The sequence below is a fragment of the Panicum virgatum genome, chromosome 1N, assembly GCF_016808335.1.
Source record: "Panicum virgatum strain AP13 chromosome 1N, P.virgatum_v5, whole genome shotgun sequence".
Classification (NCBI taxonomy): Eukaryota; Viridiplantae; Streptophyta; class Magnoliopsida; order Poales; family Poaceae; genus Panicum; species Panicum virgatum.
The window spans coordinates 46,000,480-46,016,484 of record NC_053145.1 but is presented as its reverse complement, the minus strand read 5'-3'; the positions used below and the strand labels follow the sequence as shown (position 1 = coordinate 46,016,484).

The 16,005-nt window shown below is 46.8% G+C and overlaps 3 protein-coding genes and 1 pseudogene across 4 annotated transcripts; 2 read left to right on the top strand and 2 right to left on the bottom strand.

Moving 5' to 3' along the window:
* Nucleotides 1–17: 17 nt before the first annotated feature.
* Nucleotides 18–5,247, bottom strand: LOC120656117 (annotated as a pseudogene). Its single transcript, XR_005667817.1, has 13 exons — nucleotides 4,674–5,247; nucleotides 4,490–4,560; nucleotides 4,205–4,293; nucleotides 3,769–3,888; nucleotides 3,510–3,600; nucleotides 3,261–3,405; nucleotides 2,608–2,741; nucleotides 2,389–2,480; nucleotides 1,746–2,224; nucleotides 1,051–1,176; nucleotides 776–931; nucleotides 591–659; nucleotides 18–509 (listed from the first exon to the last, which is right to left on the bottom strand). The product of XR_005667817.1 is annotated as a ras-related protein RABH1b-like (transcript).
* A 3,192-nt stretch (nucleotides 5,248–8,439) lies between these two features.
* On the top strand, nucleotides 8,440–10,379 carry LOC120656110. The gene has a single exon (XM_039934129.1). The coding sequence runs from the start codon at nucleotides 8,519–8,521 to the stop codon at nucleotides 10,259–10,261; it is 1,743 nt and encodes a 580-aa protein (XP_039790063.1). The 5' UTR covers nucleotides 8,440–8,518; the 3' UTR covers nucleotides 10,262–10,379.
* An 83-nt stretch (nucleotides 10,380–10,462) lies between these two features.
* On the bottom strand, nucleotides 10,463–13,323 carry LOC120656114 (NADH dehydrogenase [ubiquinone] 1 beta subcomplex subunit 3-B-like). Its single transcript, XM_039934135.1, has 2 exons — nucleotides 13,009–13,323; nucleotides 10,463–10,713 (listed from the first exon to the last, which is right to left on the bottom strand). The coding sequence occupies exon 1, from the start codon at nucleotides 13,318–13,320 to the stop codon at nucleotides 13,036–13,038; it is 285 nt and encodes a 94-aa protein (XP_039790069.1). The 5' UTR covers nucleotides 13,321–13,323; the 3' UTR covers nucleotides 10,463–10,713; nucleotides 13,009–13,035.
* Nucleotides 13,324–13,390: 67 nt separating this feature from the next.
* LOC120656109 (pentatricopeptide repeat-containing protein At1g09900-like) lies at nucleotides 13,391–15,923 on the top strand. Its single transcript, XM_039934127.1, has one exon. It carries the CDS (start codon nucleotides 13,462–13,464, stop codon nucleotides 15,646–15,648), a length of 2,187 nt encoding a protein of 728 aa, XP_039790061.1. The 5' UTR covers nucleotides 13,391–13,461; the 3' UTR covers nucleotides 15,649–15,923.
* Nucleotides 15,924–16,005: the final 82 nt, after the last annotated feature.

Genomic DNA, 16,005 nt, shown 5'->3' with positions numbered 1-16,005 from the left:
AATCTATAATATTCAAATCAAACAAGCCAAAACTGCCATGTACTTTAGTGATCGATGGAAGAGAAACCTTGTTCAACTTGGTTCCTAATTTGGGATGAGGAAATGCAAGTACAGTATGACAGTTTGGTTCATAATAGGATCTGAGAAACAATGGTAGTCAGATTCCTGATTTTGGAACCTATGGGAATAAAAAGTAAAACTCAAGAGTTTGTGATGCAAATATGCAGCATGACCAGAGAAAAATAAAGGATGGACAAGATTAATTACAATAGCATTGAACCCACAGCGAAGGGCAGTGTCTGGTTGCTAGCTAATTCTTGATGCGGTCCTCACTAAAGAAATAACTATAATAGGGCAACAAACTTCGGTCACTTGAGCTCTAGCTCTTTGATGCGGTCCTCATCGGTCACTTGAGCTCTAGCTCTTTGATGCCTAGCAACCAGCTCAGATAGAACTGCGATGAGTCGTTGCTTCACTTCATCAGTCAACATCCTTCCTTCCTTGTACTCCTGGTGTAGAGCAACTTAGTATAGAACAAAAACAGGGAAGGCACCATCCAAATTATTTTTATGAATCGTAATCTAAATTACCTTCTTTATGTGCTCAAGCTCGTCATCATCTTGAAGGAAGAAGTTTAAGTACTTGATTGGAACATCCACCTGAACATAACAATGAGAATTCACCAGTTAATAATGTGTCATTTATGAAAAGTACAATAATTAAGTGAAAATTGGAATTATTGCAAGAAGATTGTGGAAATGAAAGCGTATATTACCAGAAAACTCAGAATATCCTGAAGTCTGATGTTTAGGTGTTTGTAGTTGCAGTCGTCTTCACCAGCCATATGGCATTCTGTAGCTGAGATGAGATGTTGGACCGGATAAAGCTGGTCATCCTTCCTCTAAGTAATATTTGTTTAGCTTTGTTATAACTGTTTAAAAAAGTGCAATTGACGTCAATTGAAATACTAATGAACATATATTGTAAGAAGCATCCAAATTCCTAAAAATTAAGCATTCCAATTTGGTAACCAGCAACTTAGATCTTTACCTGAGTTTAATTAGGGAAAGAACACATTAAACACGCCACACCATGCCACAATTGTTCAAATAAAGGAAATAATACAGTTGATCCAAGAACTGCAGGATAAAAGACTGCATAAAGTCTTCTCAGACCCTGCAAGAAGGCAGTTAAATCATAAATAACTTACAGTGATAAATCAGAAGCTCTGAACAACCTAATTTCTTAGGACCACAGATCTTCAACAAAACATTGCAACAGAATCAAGGGATGCAATCACTGGAAATCTGAAAAGTTGAGTTTCTGAAGATAGAAAATGGAAAGTACTTTTCAAAATTTCTACGATGGTACACAACCAAACCAAACCAAATAATGGCGGAATTCAGTCGGCCAGGTACCTTGCAAGCTGAACAATAGTTTGGCCTACACAAAAGCTTCTGCTAGTGATAAAAGAAGATGGAAAAAGCAAGCTGTAGAACACTGAGAATCTTCTGATAAATTTTAGAATGTGTATCTCTTCCTCACCTTAAAGTAAAATTCTTTAGTAAGCAATCCAGTAAGTCAAATTTGGTTACTGAACTTGAATTTTGCAGTTACAAACTTGGTTACCCAAGCTGCAGACTACAGTTAGCAGAAATTTCTTCCCCAAAACCTAAAACCAATTTGGATATGCCCACAAAAGTCATCAAGTCCACCATTTGCATCACTCGATCCACGTCACTTACCTCAGGGGAACAAAATATGAGGCAACACAATTTTAATTCTCCTACTGTTATTGATCGGCAGATTAATTCTTCTATTTCCTTTGGAATGGAAGGATGAGCTTCTTTTTGGAAAAAAAAATGTTTCCTCATTGCGCAAGAGTCGGCCATGACCTTGAGGATGGAAGTGGCATCTCTACCATGGTTGAACCAATCCTGCAAACAAGAGCAAGTGAATATTGCACATGAAAGAGCACACTAATATGCACAGCCAAAGAGGCAATAGATTGAACACTTTGCACATGAAAGAGCACACTAATATGCACAGCCAAGGTTGTTGTCCGAGCAGCTATCCAATTTGTGCATAAATAGGATGCAGTCAGCATCTCATCCTGGTGGAAATCAAACTTCATGACCGCACCAGAATCTGCCGCTGTTGCTTTAGACACCACATTCCACGCTTAGGTCGGGGTGCCAGGCAGGATCTTAAATGCTTCCACAACCTGCATAGAAAATTTATCAAGACATGCGGTGTTGAAATTGATGCGGCAAAGCAAACTACAATGCAAAAAAAATACACCATGTTTTAAGATGGATCTCGATGAGTTCCCGTTGCAATCTACTAAGAATAAAAAAGATCAAACATTAACATGGTAACCCTTTATACCTGACCCTGTGATGCACTTCCACCAACATCAACGAAATTGGCATCTGTATCACCATGCAACTTGACAATATCCATGGTAGCCATGGCCAATCCTGCTCCATTCACCAGTCCTCAGAAAAAAGGTTTAAAGGAAGAAAGAAGTGAACAGACGCCTTTTAAGAGAACTCGACAGAAGAGGACAAAAACAATGAAGGATGGGAATGACAAGCAATTCTATACCTCCCTGGGGTCTTCTTGTGTTGTATCTCGCTGTGCATATATTTATTTCTGTACAAATGCAGCATTATCATCAAAGTTCAACTTTGCGTCAGCAACAACAAGCTTGTTGTCAGATGTCTCGCAAGAGGATTTATCTACAATAATTTACATCGAACCGATCATTATTCAGAAATACAGCAATATCTACACAAACCAGACAGAGATATCATATCATATTTAGAATTCCAAACAAAAATAAAGCAATATCTATACAAACCAGACTGAGATATTTATTACCTGTCATCACTTATGTACTGCATACGCTAATGTTCCAAAGAATGTGAGCCCCTCACTTCAATGAAGCACCAAAAATCTGCAGTAATTGACTGGAGGCATTTTACATAACATTCCAAAGAAAACCACTACAAAACACAGAGGAGAAACATGACCGAAGTGCTTTGCTAGAGAGCCTACTTATAGCATTGATGATTGAAAGTAGCGTTCTTTGCACCTCCAACCCTCTTTAGTTCAAAATTTTGTACTACTTCTTCAAAATCAGATCTCATTTTAAAAAATTAGTATAAAACTTTGAACTAAAAAGGGTTGGAGGTGCACCTAAGGGTCCAATTCGCACCCCAACATAAAACTCTGCGAGTCTCAACAGGAGCAACCACCTGATTTTTGCTCCGCCTGCGAAGCTGCGCCTGAAGCTGGCGACCCGGTGGAAGGCCTGAGGTTTATGTCCACCATGTCTTCCTGCTTTGCTGACGAGAGGGCGTCTATTCCAGGAAGGTATCCAGCAATCTTGCGGAACAAAGGCTACAGGAGCCAACCAAGTGTTTCGTGAGCAGTCAACGATAAGCAATGCGGGACTTCTGCTTGTAAAAGTTAAGGGAAAAAAAGTAGTATTCAGGAGTGGGAACCTTGATGTTGAACCCAGCTTTTGCACTGGTTTCTATGAACATGGCGCCATGCTCATGTGCTTTGGCTTCTCCTTCGTCAGTGGACACTTTCCTGGTTACATCCAGTGAATATAATTGAGAAGGCTATCTGTGGACTCCATACAAAAGACCAAAGCACAAAATGGATATTTCCATTTTGAGTTTATATCGTGGGACGTTGTCTATGGAAATGGAATAGTGAACTGATATTATCTTGATGACAGGATTCACAGATACAAACCTCTTGTCGACAAGGTCAGTTTTATTTCCGACAAGGAAGAATGGAAGATGAGCACATGGGCGCCTCTTTGTGTATTCACTTCCTCAATCCACTTTGACGTATTCAAAAAGGATTGCCTGTCTGCAAAGAAGGATGACATGAGCCCGGCATTGCACAAGTTGAAGTTATGTCTATACAGACGTTTTCACCTGACTCGTTTTTTTAAGAAAAATAACCTTTCATGAAACAAATAATTCAAAACTTAGTAGTATTTTTCTGAAAGAAAATCTGTTTCTTTCAAAAAAAAGAAAGAAATCTGAAATCAGCACGTCTAACTGATCTGAAAGAAAATTTCTCGACACACAAGGAGCGAATTCTTCATGTCCCATCTAGCGTTGAAAGCAAAACTACATTATAGTGCACTGGTGGGAAATCGTTTTGGAGATGGTCAACTTACCAGTCACATCGTAAACGATGACGGCCACGGAGGAGTCTCTGATGTAGCTCGGGATCAGGCTGCGGAACCTCTCCTGCCCAGCTGTGTCCCTGCACATTTTCACATTTACAAACTCTATCAAGCCTGCCTGTTGTAATAATCAATTTGTGCAATTGATTTCCGTTTATATTGGGGGAAAAGGCAATTACTTAAGCACGCACGAACTCCATGGGCAGCCAGACGATCTACGGAGCAGCGGGTTCAGTTGAGGGGTTGACAGCGGAAGGAAACATTTTGGATATGTACCAGAGCTGGAGGCGGATGGTGCGATCCTCGAGGCACATCATCTTGGAGAGGAAGTCGATACCGATCGTCGCCTGCATCGCGCAAGGGTTAGCAAGCAGCAGCAAGCAGCACGACGGATCATCAGATTTCTCTGACCGGCGGCCTCAATCAAAACACACGGAGCAATGGAGATGAACGAACGAACCTGGTAGGTGTCATCGAACTTGTAGTACATGAATCGGGTGATGATGGCCGCCTTGCCCACGGCCTGGTCGCTCAGGAACACCAGCTTGTACTTGGCCAGCGTCGACACCATCGGCGCCACGGGATCCGGTCGCCAGCCCCCCCCCCCCCCTGCCCCCTCCATCCCTGCCTCCGCCGCTGTAGGCGCTGAAGACCTTGGATCCCAAGGGGAGGCCGATCCAGTCGTCGTGGCGGAAGACGCCGAACCGCAGTGCCCTAGCGGATCGCCGGGGACAACAAGCGGCGGCGCGACCTCCAGTGACGCTGTCCTAGCGGGGCCCTAGCCTCCAACGCAGAGCGAGCCACCAGGCGGGGCAGAGGGCGACGACGCGACGGCGGGGAAGTCGCGGAGAGGAGGGAGCCGACCGAGGAAGCCCCCACGACGGCAGGGCCGGTGCGTGGCGCGGAGGCGGCGGCCGGTCCGCGGCGAGGAGGGCCGACTGCGGCGACCGGTGCGCGTCGCGGAGGCGGCGCCGGTGCGCGGCGTGGAGGCGGCGGGGGTCTAACATCGGGCCATCCGTGATTAGGCGGATTGATTACGCTGGGTGTATCCGTAATTTAGGGGGTGGGTACGGCGGGCGGGTAGGTTTACCCATGGTGAAAAAAAAATGTCAAAACATGGGAAACATTTCAGAAAGAGTGTTTTTTCTCTCGTCAACACATTTTCATTGTCCACCTTCCCCATAGGTGAGGACACCGTGAGAGGTGGGTGTGAATTTTCTAGGTATATGCTAATTTCAATTGTTTTAGTTCCTTATAGTATAGATATAGTATAGATTTCCACTATCATGTGTGCTCGTGAAATTTTCACGTGGTGAGAGGATTCCGCGACGGCGGTCACTGGAATCTCCGGATATCGGATAAGGGGAAACTGCGGCGCTGAAGGCCGTTGGATCATGCCAAAACCTGTGCCTTGAGATTCATGTAATGTTTTCCTCTGTTTGTATTTGTATAAAAATTTTCTTAATTCTTTTTGTACTTTCTCGTTGGGCGAAAGGGAGCTTTTCTTGAATTTTATTAGGGATGGTAATAGGTACAAATCCATCAGATCTTGCCATCCAAAATCCAAATCCACGGAAAATATCTAGATCCATTAAAAACCATACCATGATCGGTTTAAAATTTTGTCCAAACCCCGTGCCTATCGGGTTAACCCATGGACCTACACTTTAATGCTAGTTTTTATCATAATCAACAAATTTATAGCATGGTAAGCATCAAAATTATAGCATACAAGGATAGAAACAATATAACTATAAAGAAAAACATCCTACCCGCCACCGTAATATTCAGGGTTCACTAAAATAAGAAGGGAAGGAGAAGGGATGTTAGGTTTATTATAAATTTATAAGATAAAATAACAATTGTGCTAGGTTGGATCGGTTTTAAAAAATCCACGGATTTACAGGTTCAGGTATGTAGTAACAAACCCGTACCCATAAAACCAATGGGTAGGATTTTATGCCCATCAATAAATTCACGGGTCTAAAGTTAAACCAAACTCATACCTTAATGGAGTAAAAATCCATTAAATTTCGGGTTTCGGGTAACATTACCATCCCTAAATTTTACCTCTAAATACTGTTCAAGCACCAAACCAGAGCATCACATAGGGACACGTCGCCTACTTTTCTTGACTGTTGGATTGCTCAGAGGGACGGTCAAGATCATGCTGTTTTCGATCTTTTTTCCAAGAAGGAAAACTCTGTCCGGTCTCTCAGGAAATTTTACGAAATACCCTTGAAAGCATCTAGGCCCCTAATTCGAGTTTTGGTAATTAATGACAACGTTTTGTGGATTAACAATTTCATTCGAGATAATGAGCATAGGTTGATCCACGGATGAAAGGGATTTGGTTGTGAACGTGTGAAGTTTGGAGATGATATGCAAAGCTCGGGCTCAAGGCAAAGGTATAAAATAGGGCTTTTGTATTTTACTGATCACAAGACGTTTAGTGGATGAAAAGTGACCGGATTTGTTGGATAGATAGCCGTACTTTCAAGAGGGGTTGTGTACTCGTGCTTGACAGGTTTTTAGTGCCATTTTGCTCAAAATGTCTAGGTGCATGTATGAGGGCTAACGATGGTTTGACAAGTTTTGAAAAAAAACAAGTTTGAGAGCTGACTCCACAAGAGCGGACAGTCCGCTCCCTGGAGCGCGGACGGTCCGCACACGTACTAGAGAGCATGTTTGGCTCTGGTGGAAATTAGATGTGTCTGGCGGACAGTCCGCACACGTACCTGACAGAAGCCTTCGTGAGCAATTCCTCTGTCTCCTACTCGGAGGCAAATATGAGCCTCGAAGCGTCACCAGAAGTTGTGCCGGGACTCTGTAAGCTGCATACAACGCCTTCTGCGTGGCACCACCTGTTGTATTTTCTTCTTACGCAAGTAGGAATGTGAGTTTGTTGCCTTGCTACATCATGCAGGGGATACATGGCTGCACCAGAGTACCTGAATGAAGGGAAGACATCAAAGACGGCAGATTCATTCAGTTTTGGTGTAACAATCCTGGAGGTAGCGACAGGGTTCAGGGTCGACCACCACCAGAGTGACCAAGAACTTTGGGCACAGTTCCCTCAAGACGTAAGATGGACCAGCCCACCCGCCTCTACCATAAACATTGGAGGAGACTATGGAAAATTATGATTACCACGCATGACCTCCGACCTCCTCTCGTCTCCAGGATCGTCCCAGCCTTTTGATTGGAGTTCTACACCCGTGGCCTCCGCCTGCCGTCCGAGCTCGAGGATCACGCAACGCAGCAGACGTGCCCGCCGCGGCGGCGGCGGCGGCACGGCCATGCGCTTGGGCGAGAACGGCACCCCTGAGGATTATGATCGGCGTGTTTCTGATCCTACTACTGAGTCCCAGCAGTTCTTGGGCATGGGCGGTGAGGGTCCTGGAGGTGGTCGTAGTTGTGGTTGGATCCATGGCTGCGCACTTCGTCCGCTGCCTGCGGAACCTCGGGTGCTCATGCCCACGGGGAACGATCTGGAAGGCCGTTGAAGCTGCGCTCGCGGCGGTTCTAGTCCAACTGAGCCCCAGCAGTCTATGGCCGTTTCTAACGCTATACTGCCTGGAGTATTTCAGAAATCTGTGGGCATGGGTGATCTTAGTAGGATTTGGAATAGGAGTACTGGCGGCACTTGTCCTGATGCTGTTGAAGAGAAAGTAGTTTCAGATGTGTATGTGCTGCCGCTGCAGTTATGGCTAGCTAGTTCCTCCAATTGAGTATGATTGTATTTGGTTCCATCCCGCATGCAAAGCAAAGCTGTCGATCCTTCCATCAGCCGGCCTTGCTATTAAGCTAGTCTAGTGAAAATGTTATAATAGTGTATAATAAATAATTAAATTTGCTGATATTGGCAAATTTTTTATGAAAAGAAAGAATTGGGAGAATATGAGAGGAGTGTCATAACACTTCTCCGGTTCAATTACCTAGTTTATGATTTTAATAATTACGTACTCCCTCCGTTCTATAATATATGTCGTTTTGACTTTTCTAGATTCATATATTTTGTTATGTATCAAGACATATGTTATATTTAAATGTACAGTAAATACTATGAATCTAGAAAATCCAAAACGATTTATATTTTAGAACGGAGGGAGTAGAAGACACTCCCAACACCACGTGACGGCCAGCAGCCGCCGTCAGGTTCTGTGTTCAGGTTCAGCCTTCCGTTGGATCGAGTAATCCATCCATCCACCCACCCGTTTCCACGATAGGCGGGCGGGGCTGCAGATATCCACAGTTCCACACCCGCAGGCCACACAGAGCACGGACGGCGATTCCCCGGCCGCCATGCTGATCCCCGCGCCGTCGGCGGCGCCGGCGCTCTCCTCCCTCCACTCCCTGTCGTCCCACTACTTCCTCCTCCCCGCCCACTTCCTCCCGCCCGGCAGCGCCCGCCCCCCGCTCCGCCGCGGCGACCTCGCCATCCGCAACGGCGGTGGGCCGCGCACCTACCCCGGCGGCGTGTCCAAGTGGCAGTGGAAGCGGATGCAGGCCAAGAAGGCCCGGCAGCTCCTCAAGGCGCGCCTCGCCCGCGAGCGCCAGCTCTACGAGATGCGGAAGCGCACCGAGGTCCGCGACGCCGTCGCGCACCTCGAGCGGCCCTGGGACCCCGACTCCGCCGCCGACGCGTCCGCCGTGGCGCCCAACCTGCTCTCCGTCGCGGCCGACGACCAGCTCAGGGCGCTCGCCGACCGCTTCCACCGCCCCGGCGGCGTCGACCTCTGGAACGACCGCGACGGGCCCCGGGTCTTCGCGTCCCCGGCCACCGGCGCGGCCTCCGCCAGGTTCTTCCCCAAGAACGCCGTCCACAGCGTGCAGCCCTACGCGCTCGTCGGCGACGGCGGAGAGGCGAGCGCGCCGCGTGCCCGCGGGAACGCCGCGGACATGCTGCTGCTTGGGCGTGGAGACGGCGGTGCGCAAGGTGTTCGTGAGAATGCTACCGAAGATGAAGCATATTGTAATGGTGACGACGAGCCAGCGGTTGAACTCATGGAAAGGGATGGGACCTGGGAGCCCGTGGATGCCTTGGCTGCCGCCGATGACAGCATTCCTGGTTACTGGAGTTCGGATGATGACGACATCGACATTGTTCCCTTGGAATCGAAGGACATGGGAGATGCCCGTTCTAGGCGTGCGCCACGGGCAACAACGATGCACATGCGAAATGGAAGGAACAACGGCGTCACAAGATGGGAAGCGACAGGCGCCATGGCTGCTGCCAGCGATGATGACAGAGGTTGGAGTGGTGATGCTTTCTTCTCGGACTCGGAACAAGCAAGGGAAGGCCATCGTGAGCAACGATGGCAGCAAGCAAGTAGTAGTGCAAGCACAAGAAAGCGCACTGGCGGGAGGCGGCATGCCTCGAACACGGCAGCGAGTAGTCGCGTTGGCCAAAGGGGACGTGCAGGTGCTAGTTCGTTCTCTGACTCTGAGGTGATCCATGGTGGTTCTGAGCCAAAATGGAGACCAAGGACCAGAGATGGCAATAAGAATGGCACCGGGAGGTGGAATGCTCCTAGGCAGGATCAGATCAGTGAAGAGTTCAACTCAAATTCAGATGGTGCAATAGGCGCTGAAATGGAACCAAGATGGGGAGCAAGAAATAACTTGAATGGAAGAGAGAACTTTGGAGGAAGATCCAAACCAAAATACGGTACGAATACCAGTGACAGGGATGCGCCGGGGAGACATATGAGGGCCAACAACGGTGATAAGCACCAGAGCAGCAGCAATGGGAGAAATCGACTTGCTGGTAACTTTGCTGAGGATTTGGAGACGCCAACATGGAAGCCAAGAAGAATAAACCGGGCTAGGAACAACAACGGTGATGGCAGAGACGATAACATCAATGGGAGATTCAGGAGAGGCAACAATGCGAGACGGTTGCAGGAGAATCCTAAGAGCACGAACAGGGAGGATGGACCTAGGATGAACAGGAATGGACAACGGTTCAGAGGAGAGGACTACTCACTACGGCCAACATCAGAATTGCACGGTTCTTGGAGGGAGATGGGATCGGATGAATTGTAGTTAACAGCAACATTGTAGTGATAGGATTTTTGTGTGCTAACATTTGTGTGACTACAAACATCCACGGAGTGTTAAAAGTAATGTACAACCATTATTCATCGTATTGTTCTTCAGCTCATGCCAGATAGATTGTGCATTAATACGTCGCCGGAAAACTATCCACAAGATTGTGCATGGACAGCTCGGCCAAGATAACTTTCAGATTGAAACTGCCAATTTCACATATAGAACCTCTGCCAATTTCAGAAATCAAACATGGATGCAATAGATTTGCTTGAGTTGAGTATTACAAGAACAATGCCATTCCCAAATGCCATAAAGCACAGCATTTCACGAGTGGTTGACTCCATGGTTACAAACTAGATGATGGTCATGGCTGACCTTATGAGCTCAAACTGGTAAAAGAAAAACAACACCAATGAACTTGGTAAAGTTTGCTCCAGCTACTTTACCTGCAACATATAATATCACCAGTTAATCACATGAATATTAAGAAGGGGAATCAGTATTGGATAAAAAATAACGGAAACCCAAGTGAGTAAGCAACCTTTTGCTAAGGCCCTTGCACTAATTGAGGGCAAGCTAATCATGCACACACACACTTCAGAAGACAGCAAATTCGTAACTCATAGCCACAAGGTGAAGAACCTAATTACGAGTCTTTGATTTCCATTTGCATAGACACTTGTATACAAACAACCTCAAACTAATATACTAAATCCATATACTATTTCTCAGAATTTAGTCGAGGTACTAAAGAATGGGAAAGTCAGTGGCATAATATAACCATTGAGATTTCAGCTGACTTACATTTCTTCCATATCTCGTAATTTTTGAATATCGATATATTTGTACAACAGATCTCCAACTAATCGTCTAATAAGAGTTGCCACTTTTCATTTCACAAGAACACATCAAAAGTCAAATGTATATTCACATAAACAGAAAAGTACACAAATTAATCTGAGAAGGAAATGAAGGTTATTTTAACAACAGTAGTCAGTAATAAGGGAAACTGAAGAATGGCTAATATATCAATAATGTGAAATAGGTCTCATCTACTACTTAAGTTCATGAGAATCGAACTTGTGTTGACCACATATACTGTGAAAATAATAAAAAAATCTCAAAATAAGATGTATTTTGGGAAGTGTTGCAACTAGTTATTCTAAACCTACATGCTAGGCAAATACCAAGCAAAAAATCGATAGGGTTAGAAAACTGGATCAGAGATGAAGCTAAAGGTAAACGAGCTTGATCATTCTCAAAGCTGGCTGTTGATGATTGATAAGCCCAAAGGAGATCAAATTAACTCTAAACACTCCCTATAGAAAGGGTGACAGTAATAAACCTCTGGGAACAAAATCTAGGCCATATGTCTGCTTAAGGTCACACCATGTATATGCACCTTAGAAAACATCTCAAGATATTAACCCATGATTATGTTATCTATTTTTCACAAGATCTTTTGAAAGTTCAACAAATGCCTCTTAATGCAAATGAAATTTAAATAACAGTAACGTATATATCTATGTTACACGGATACTGGTACAGGTATCGGATACGATACGTATCGGATACACGGATACGCACTTTCCCAAAAAACACTGATACGGGGATACGGCTAGGATAATTAATAATTACACATAAATATCACATAGATATTCAGCAAGTGAGATTTTACTCTTGAGTAACTTCCCCTATACTCAGATGTGCAATACTTGCATGTCCATATAACATTACCTCTATAACTAGCCTTCTCTAAAAGCACAACTGATTCCACAAAGGGTTCTTCAGTTGCTGCTCATCTAGTTCTACAGTTCTATTGTAGCAAGTTCATCATTTTGTATCATCTCTTACTACCAAAACAGCATTTGGGTGGGCTGATTACTGCTTTGGGCTGTATCCCATCTGGCCCAAAAGTATTGGATACGCGTATCCAAGCAAATACGTATCCGTTTTTTCAGGATACGGCTAGAAACATATCCGAGGCGTATCCGGGGCGTATCCGTATTCGATACGTATCGGATACGGATACGCCACCTCCTAGGAGTATCCGCGTAACAGAGGTATATATTGCATAAGGAAATTTAAAACCTGACCTAGAGCAAGTTCCTCGATGCGGGTATTGTTCATGTTATACATTCAAAGTTCAGTTTACAAAGGAAAAGCATTTATTGCTCTTATGCAGTTAGTTATAGTGATTAGCCCACATTCCATTGAGCTGCTCCGATGGTCTTGGTGCCACGGAATTAAGTTGACACACTATATTACATCACTGTAGAAGAAGAATGCTTAGGCTGCCAAGAGAAAAGAGTGTGGTTTGGCATTTCAGTCCGCATCGTGTGTGTCAAATCCGAAATGTGTAAACCATTATCGCAAAGGCTAAGTGTACCGCGAACATAGCTACCATGTTCAGCAGTTCACTGCTGATCAGAATAGCCACATATACCATTTGACAGAAGATACGCATACTTAAAAAAACATCGTGCATATAGTTACGCGTTCTGGTCCCAAAGCTTTGGGGAACATTCACGCAGGCTAATCACTTCAGTTTAATCAAGCACGGTGTGGTTCCAGTGTACGAATTCATAATCCAATCCGGAGGAAACAATACAGCGCGATCCCAGATGGGCAGATCTACATGAACAAACCCTACCAATCCTCGAAATGTATCGTCAAATCCACACCTGACTGAAAAAACTCATTTCGCTCCAGAAAAAGGGAGGCACGGGGTGGAGATTTACCTTGGAGTCACGGATCCCGGCAGCCACCTAGTGGTGGTGGTCGCCGGAGGGGCGGTAGATGCGGTTGTAGGCGGCCTCGCCCACGAGGTAGATCCCGAAGGCCACGATGGCGATGCCGAGCCCCGGTGTGGCGTGGCGCAGCTGGTTCCCCACCATCGGGTGCCTCCTCCACTCGTCCCTCCGCCGGAAGAACTCCCCGGTCGCGTTCAGCCCCTTCCCTCCGCTCGCCATCGCCTCCGCCGCACTCTCTTCTCCTCTTCTCTCTCTTGCCACTGTTCGAAGCAGGAGGAGATTGGGCAGCCACGCGCACATAACCAAGCCCAGGTGATAAACGCGGCCCAGCCCGCCACGTCTTGGGCTCACACGGCCCAAACCGTGCTGCTTGTGGGGTGAGACCGCGAGACCGAGAGAGCGCGAGCTTCTCGAGCGTTCAGCTCTGCGCGCCTCTATCCCATGGCGATGGCGACCTCGTCGGCGCCGCTGCTCCCGAAGCCCGCGCACCCAGCTCCATCCTCTGCTGCCCACCCCACTCCGAAGCCCAGGTTCAGGCGACAGCGAGCCACCCCCGAACAGCACGACCGACATGTCGTCGGCAAGTGGAGGAGGGACCCGAGCGGCCCGCCCCGGCGCGGCGGGGGAGCCAAGAGGCGCCTGCGCAGCCTCGTCCTGCGCGGGGAGATCGACGACGCGCTCGCAATCGTCGATTCCATGTCCTCCGGCGGCAGCGGGAATCGCCCGCCCGCCGTCCCCTGCAACATCCTCATCAAGCGGCTGTGCTCGGCCGGCCGCGTGGCCGACGCGGAGCGCGTGTTCGCAGCGCTCGGCGCCTCCGCCACCGTCGTCACCTACAACACCATGGTCAACGGGTACTGCCGCGCCGGCCGGATCAAGGACGCGCGCCGCCTCATCGGCGAGATGCCGTTCCCGCCGGACACGTTCACGTTCAACCCGCTCATCCGCGCGCTCTGCGTCCGCGGGCGCGTCCCCGACGCCCTTGCGGTGTTCGACGATATGCTCCACCGGGGCTGCTCCCCGAGCGTGGTCACCTACAGCATCCTCCTCGATGCCACCTGCAAGGCGAGCGGCTACAGGCAGGCCATGGTGCTCCTTGACGAGATGCGCGCCAAGGGCTGCGAGCCAGACATCGTCACCTACAATGTTCTCATCAATGCCATGTGCAATGAGGGTGATGTTGCTGAAGCTCTCAGTGTCTTGCGCAGCTTGCCATCCCGTGGATGCAAACCTGATGCTGTCACCTACACACCGGTGTTGAAAAGTTTGTGTGGCTCTGAACGGTGGAAGGAGGCTGAGGAGCTCTTGGCTGAGATGGCCAACAACAAATGTGCCCCAGATGAAGTGACATTCAACACGATAATCACTTCTCTATGCCAGAAAGGCTTGGTTGATCATGCAATTAAAGTTATTGATAGTATGTCAGAGCATGGATGCATCCCAGATATCGTCACATACAGCAGTATTCTTGATGGTTTGAGCAATGAAGGGCGTGTTGATGATTCAGTTGAATTGTTATGCAGACTGCAATCCTACGGGTGCAAGCCTGATAGAGTTGCTTACACCACTGTTTTGAAGGGCCTGTGCAGCACAGAGCGGTGGGAGCATGCTGAGGAGCTCTTGGCTGAGATGGTCCGCAGTGATTGCCCCCCTGATGAAGTGACATTCAACACAATAATCTCTTCTCTATGTCAGAAAGGGTTGGTTAGTCGTGCAATTAAAGTTGTTGAACAAATGTTAGAGCACGGATACATCCCGGATATTATCACATACAATTGTGTCATTGATGGTTTGTGCAATGAAAAGTGTATTGATGATGCCATGGAATTGTTGAGCAATCTGCAGTCTTATGGATGCAAGCCTGATACAATTACCTATAACACTGTTTTGAAGGGCTTGTGTAGTGCTGACCGGTGGGAGGATGCTGAGCAGCTCATGGTCAATATGATGCACAGTAATTCCCCCCCAGACGAAATGACATTCAACACAGTAATAGCTTCTTTATGCCAGAAAGGATTGCTTTTGCAAGCAATTGAAACTCTGGAGATAATGGCTGGGAACGGTTGCATTCCGAACTCAACCACCTATAACATAGTAATCGACGCTCTTCTGAAGGCTGGAAAGACCAAGATAGCCCTTGAGTTGCTGAGCGGCATGACAAATGGTCCCTCAGATTTGACAACTTACAACAAAGTAATTTCCAATGTTACCAAGGCTGGCAAAATGGAGGAAGCTCTTGATTTGTTGCGTGTGATGGTCTATAGTGGCCTTTGCCCAGATACAAGTACTTACCAGTCTTTAGCCTATGGGATCTCTAGAGAAGATAGAACTGACAGGGCAATCGGAATGCTCTGCAGAGTGCAGGATATGGGCTTATCACCTGACACTACATTCTACAATGCTGTACTTCTTGGTCTGTGTGAAAATTGGAGGACGGATATTGCCATTGATTCCTTTGCTCATATGGTGTCCCATGGCTGCATGCCTGATGAATCAACCTACATTATTCTCCTTGAGGCTCTTGCTTATGAGGGTCTTCTGGCTGAGGCAGAAGAACTGCTAGGCAACCTTTGTTCTCGAGGAGCTTTAGATAAGAGTTTGATTGAGGAAGAAAGACGCCATTCCTAATCTAAACTGAACATGCATGTAATAGTGCCTCTGCTGACAGTAGTACCAATGCGCCCTTGTTTATACATATGCACAATATAGTCAATAGGGTATGTTTCGCCTTGCTTTCCACACACGCACTGTTGTTTAGTTCAGAATTTCATGCAAAGTAGTCCTCCATCTTTCACCTTCCACTGTACCATCCAATAGGCAGCCCTGTTTATCAATGACACTTTTGAAGTTTTCTTTTTGCCCTAATTCAGACCTAATACTACTAACGGTTGCTGATAGAACTATTTTACCCTTTCCCCCCTTTCAACTACATCTGCCTGTAATTTCGCTGCATGTTTCAGCAGTAATTTCTCCTAGAGAATCAGA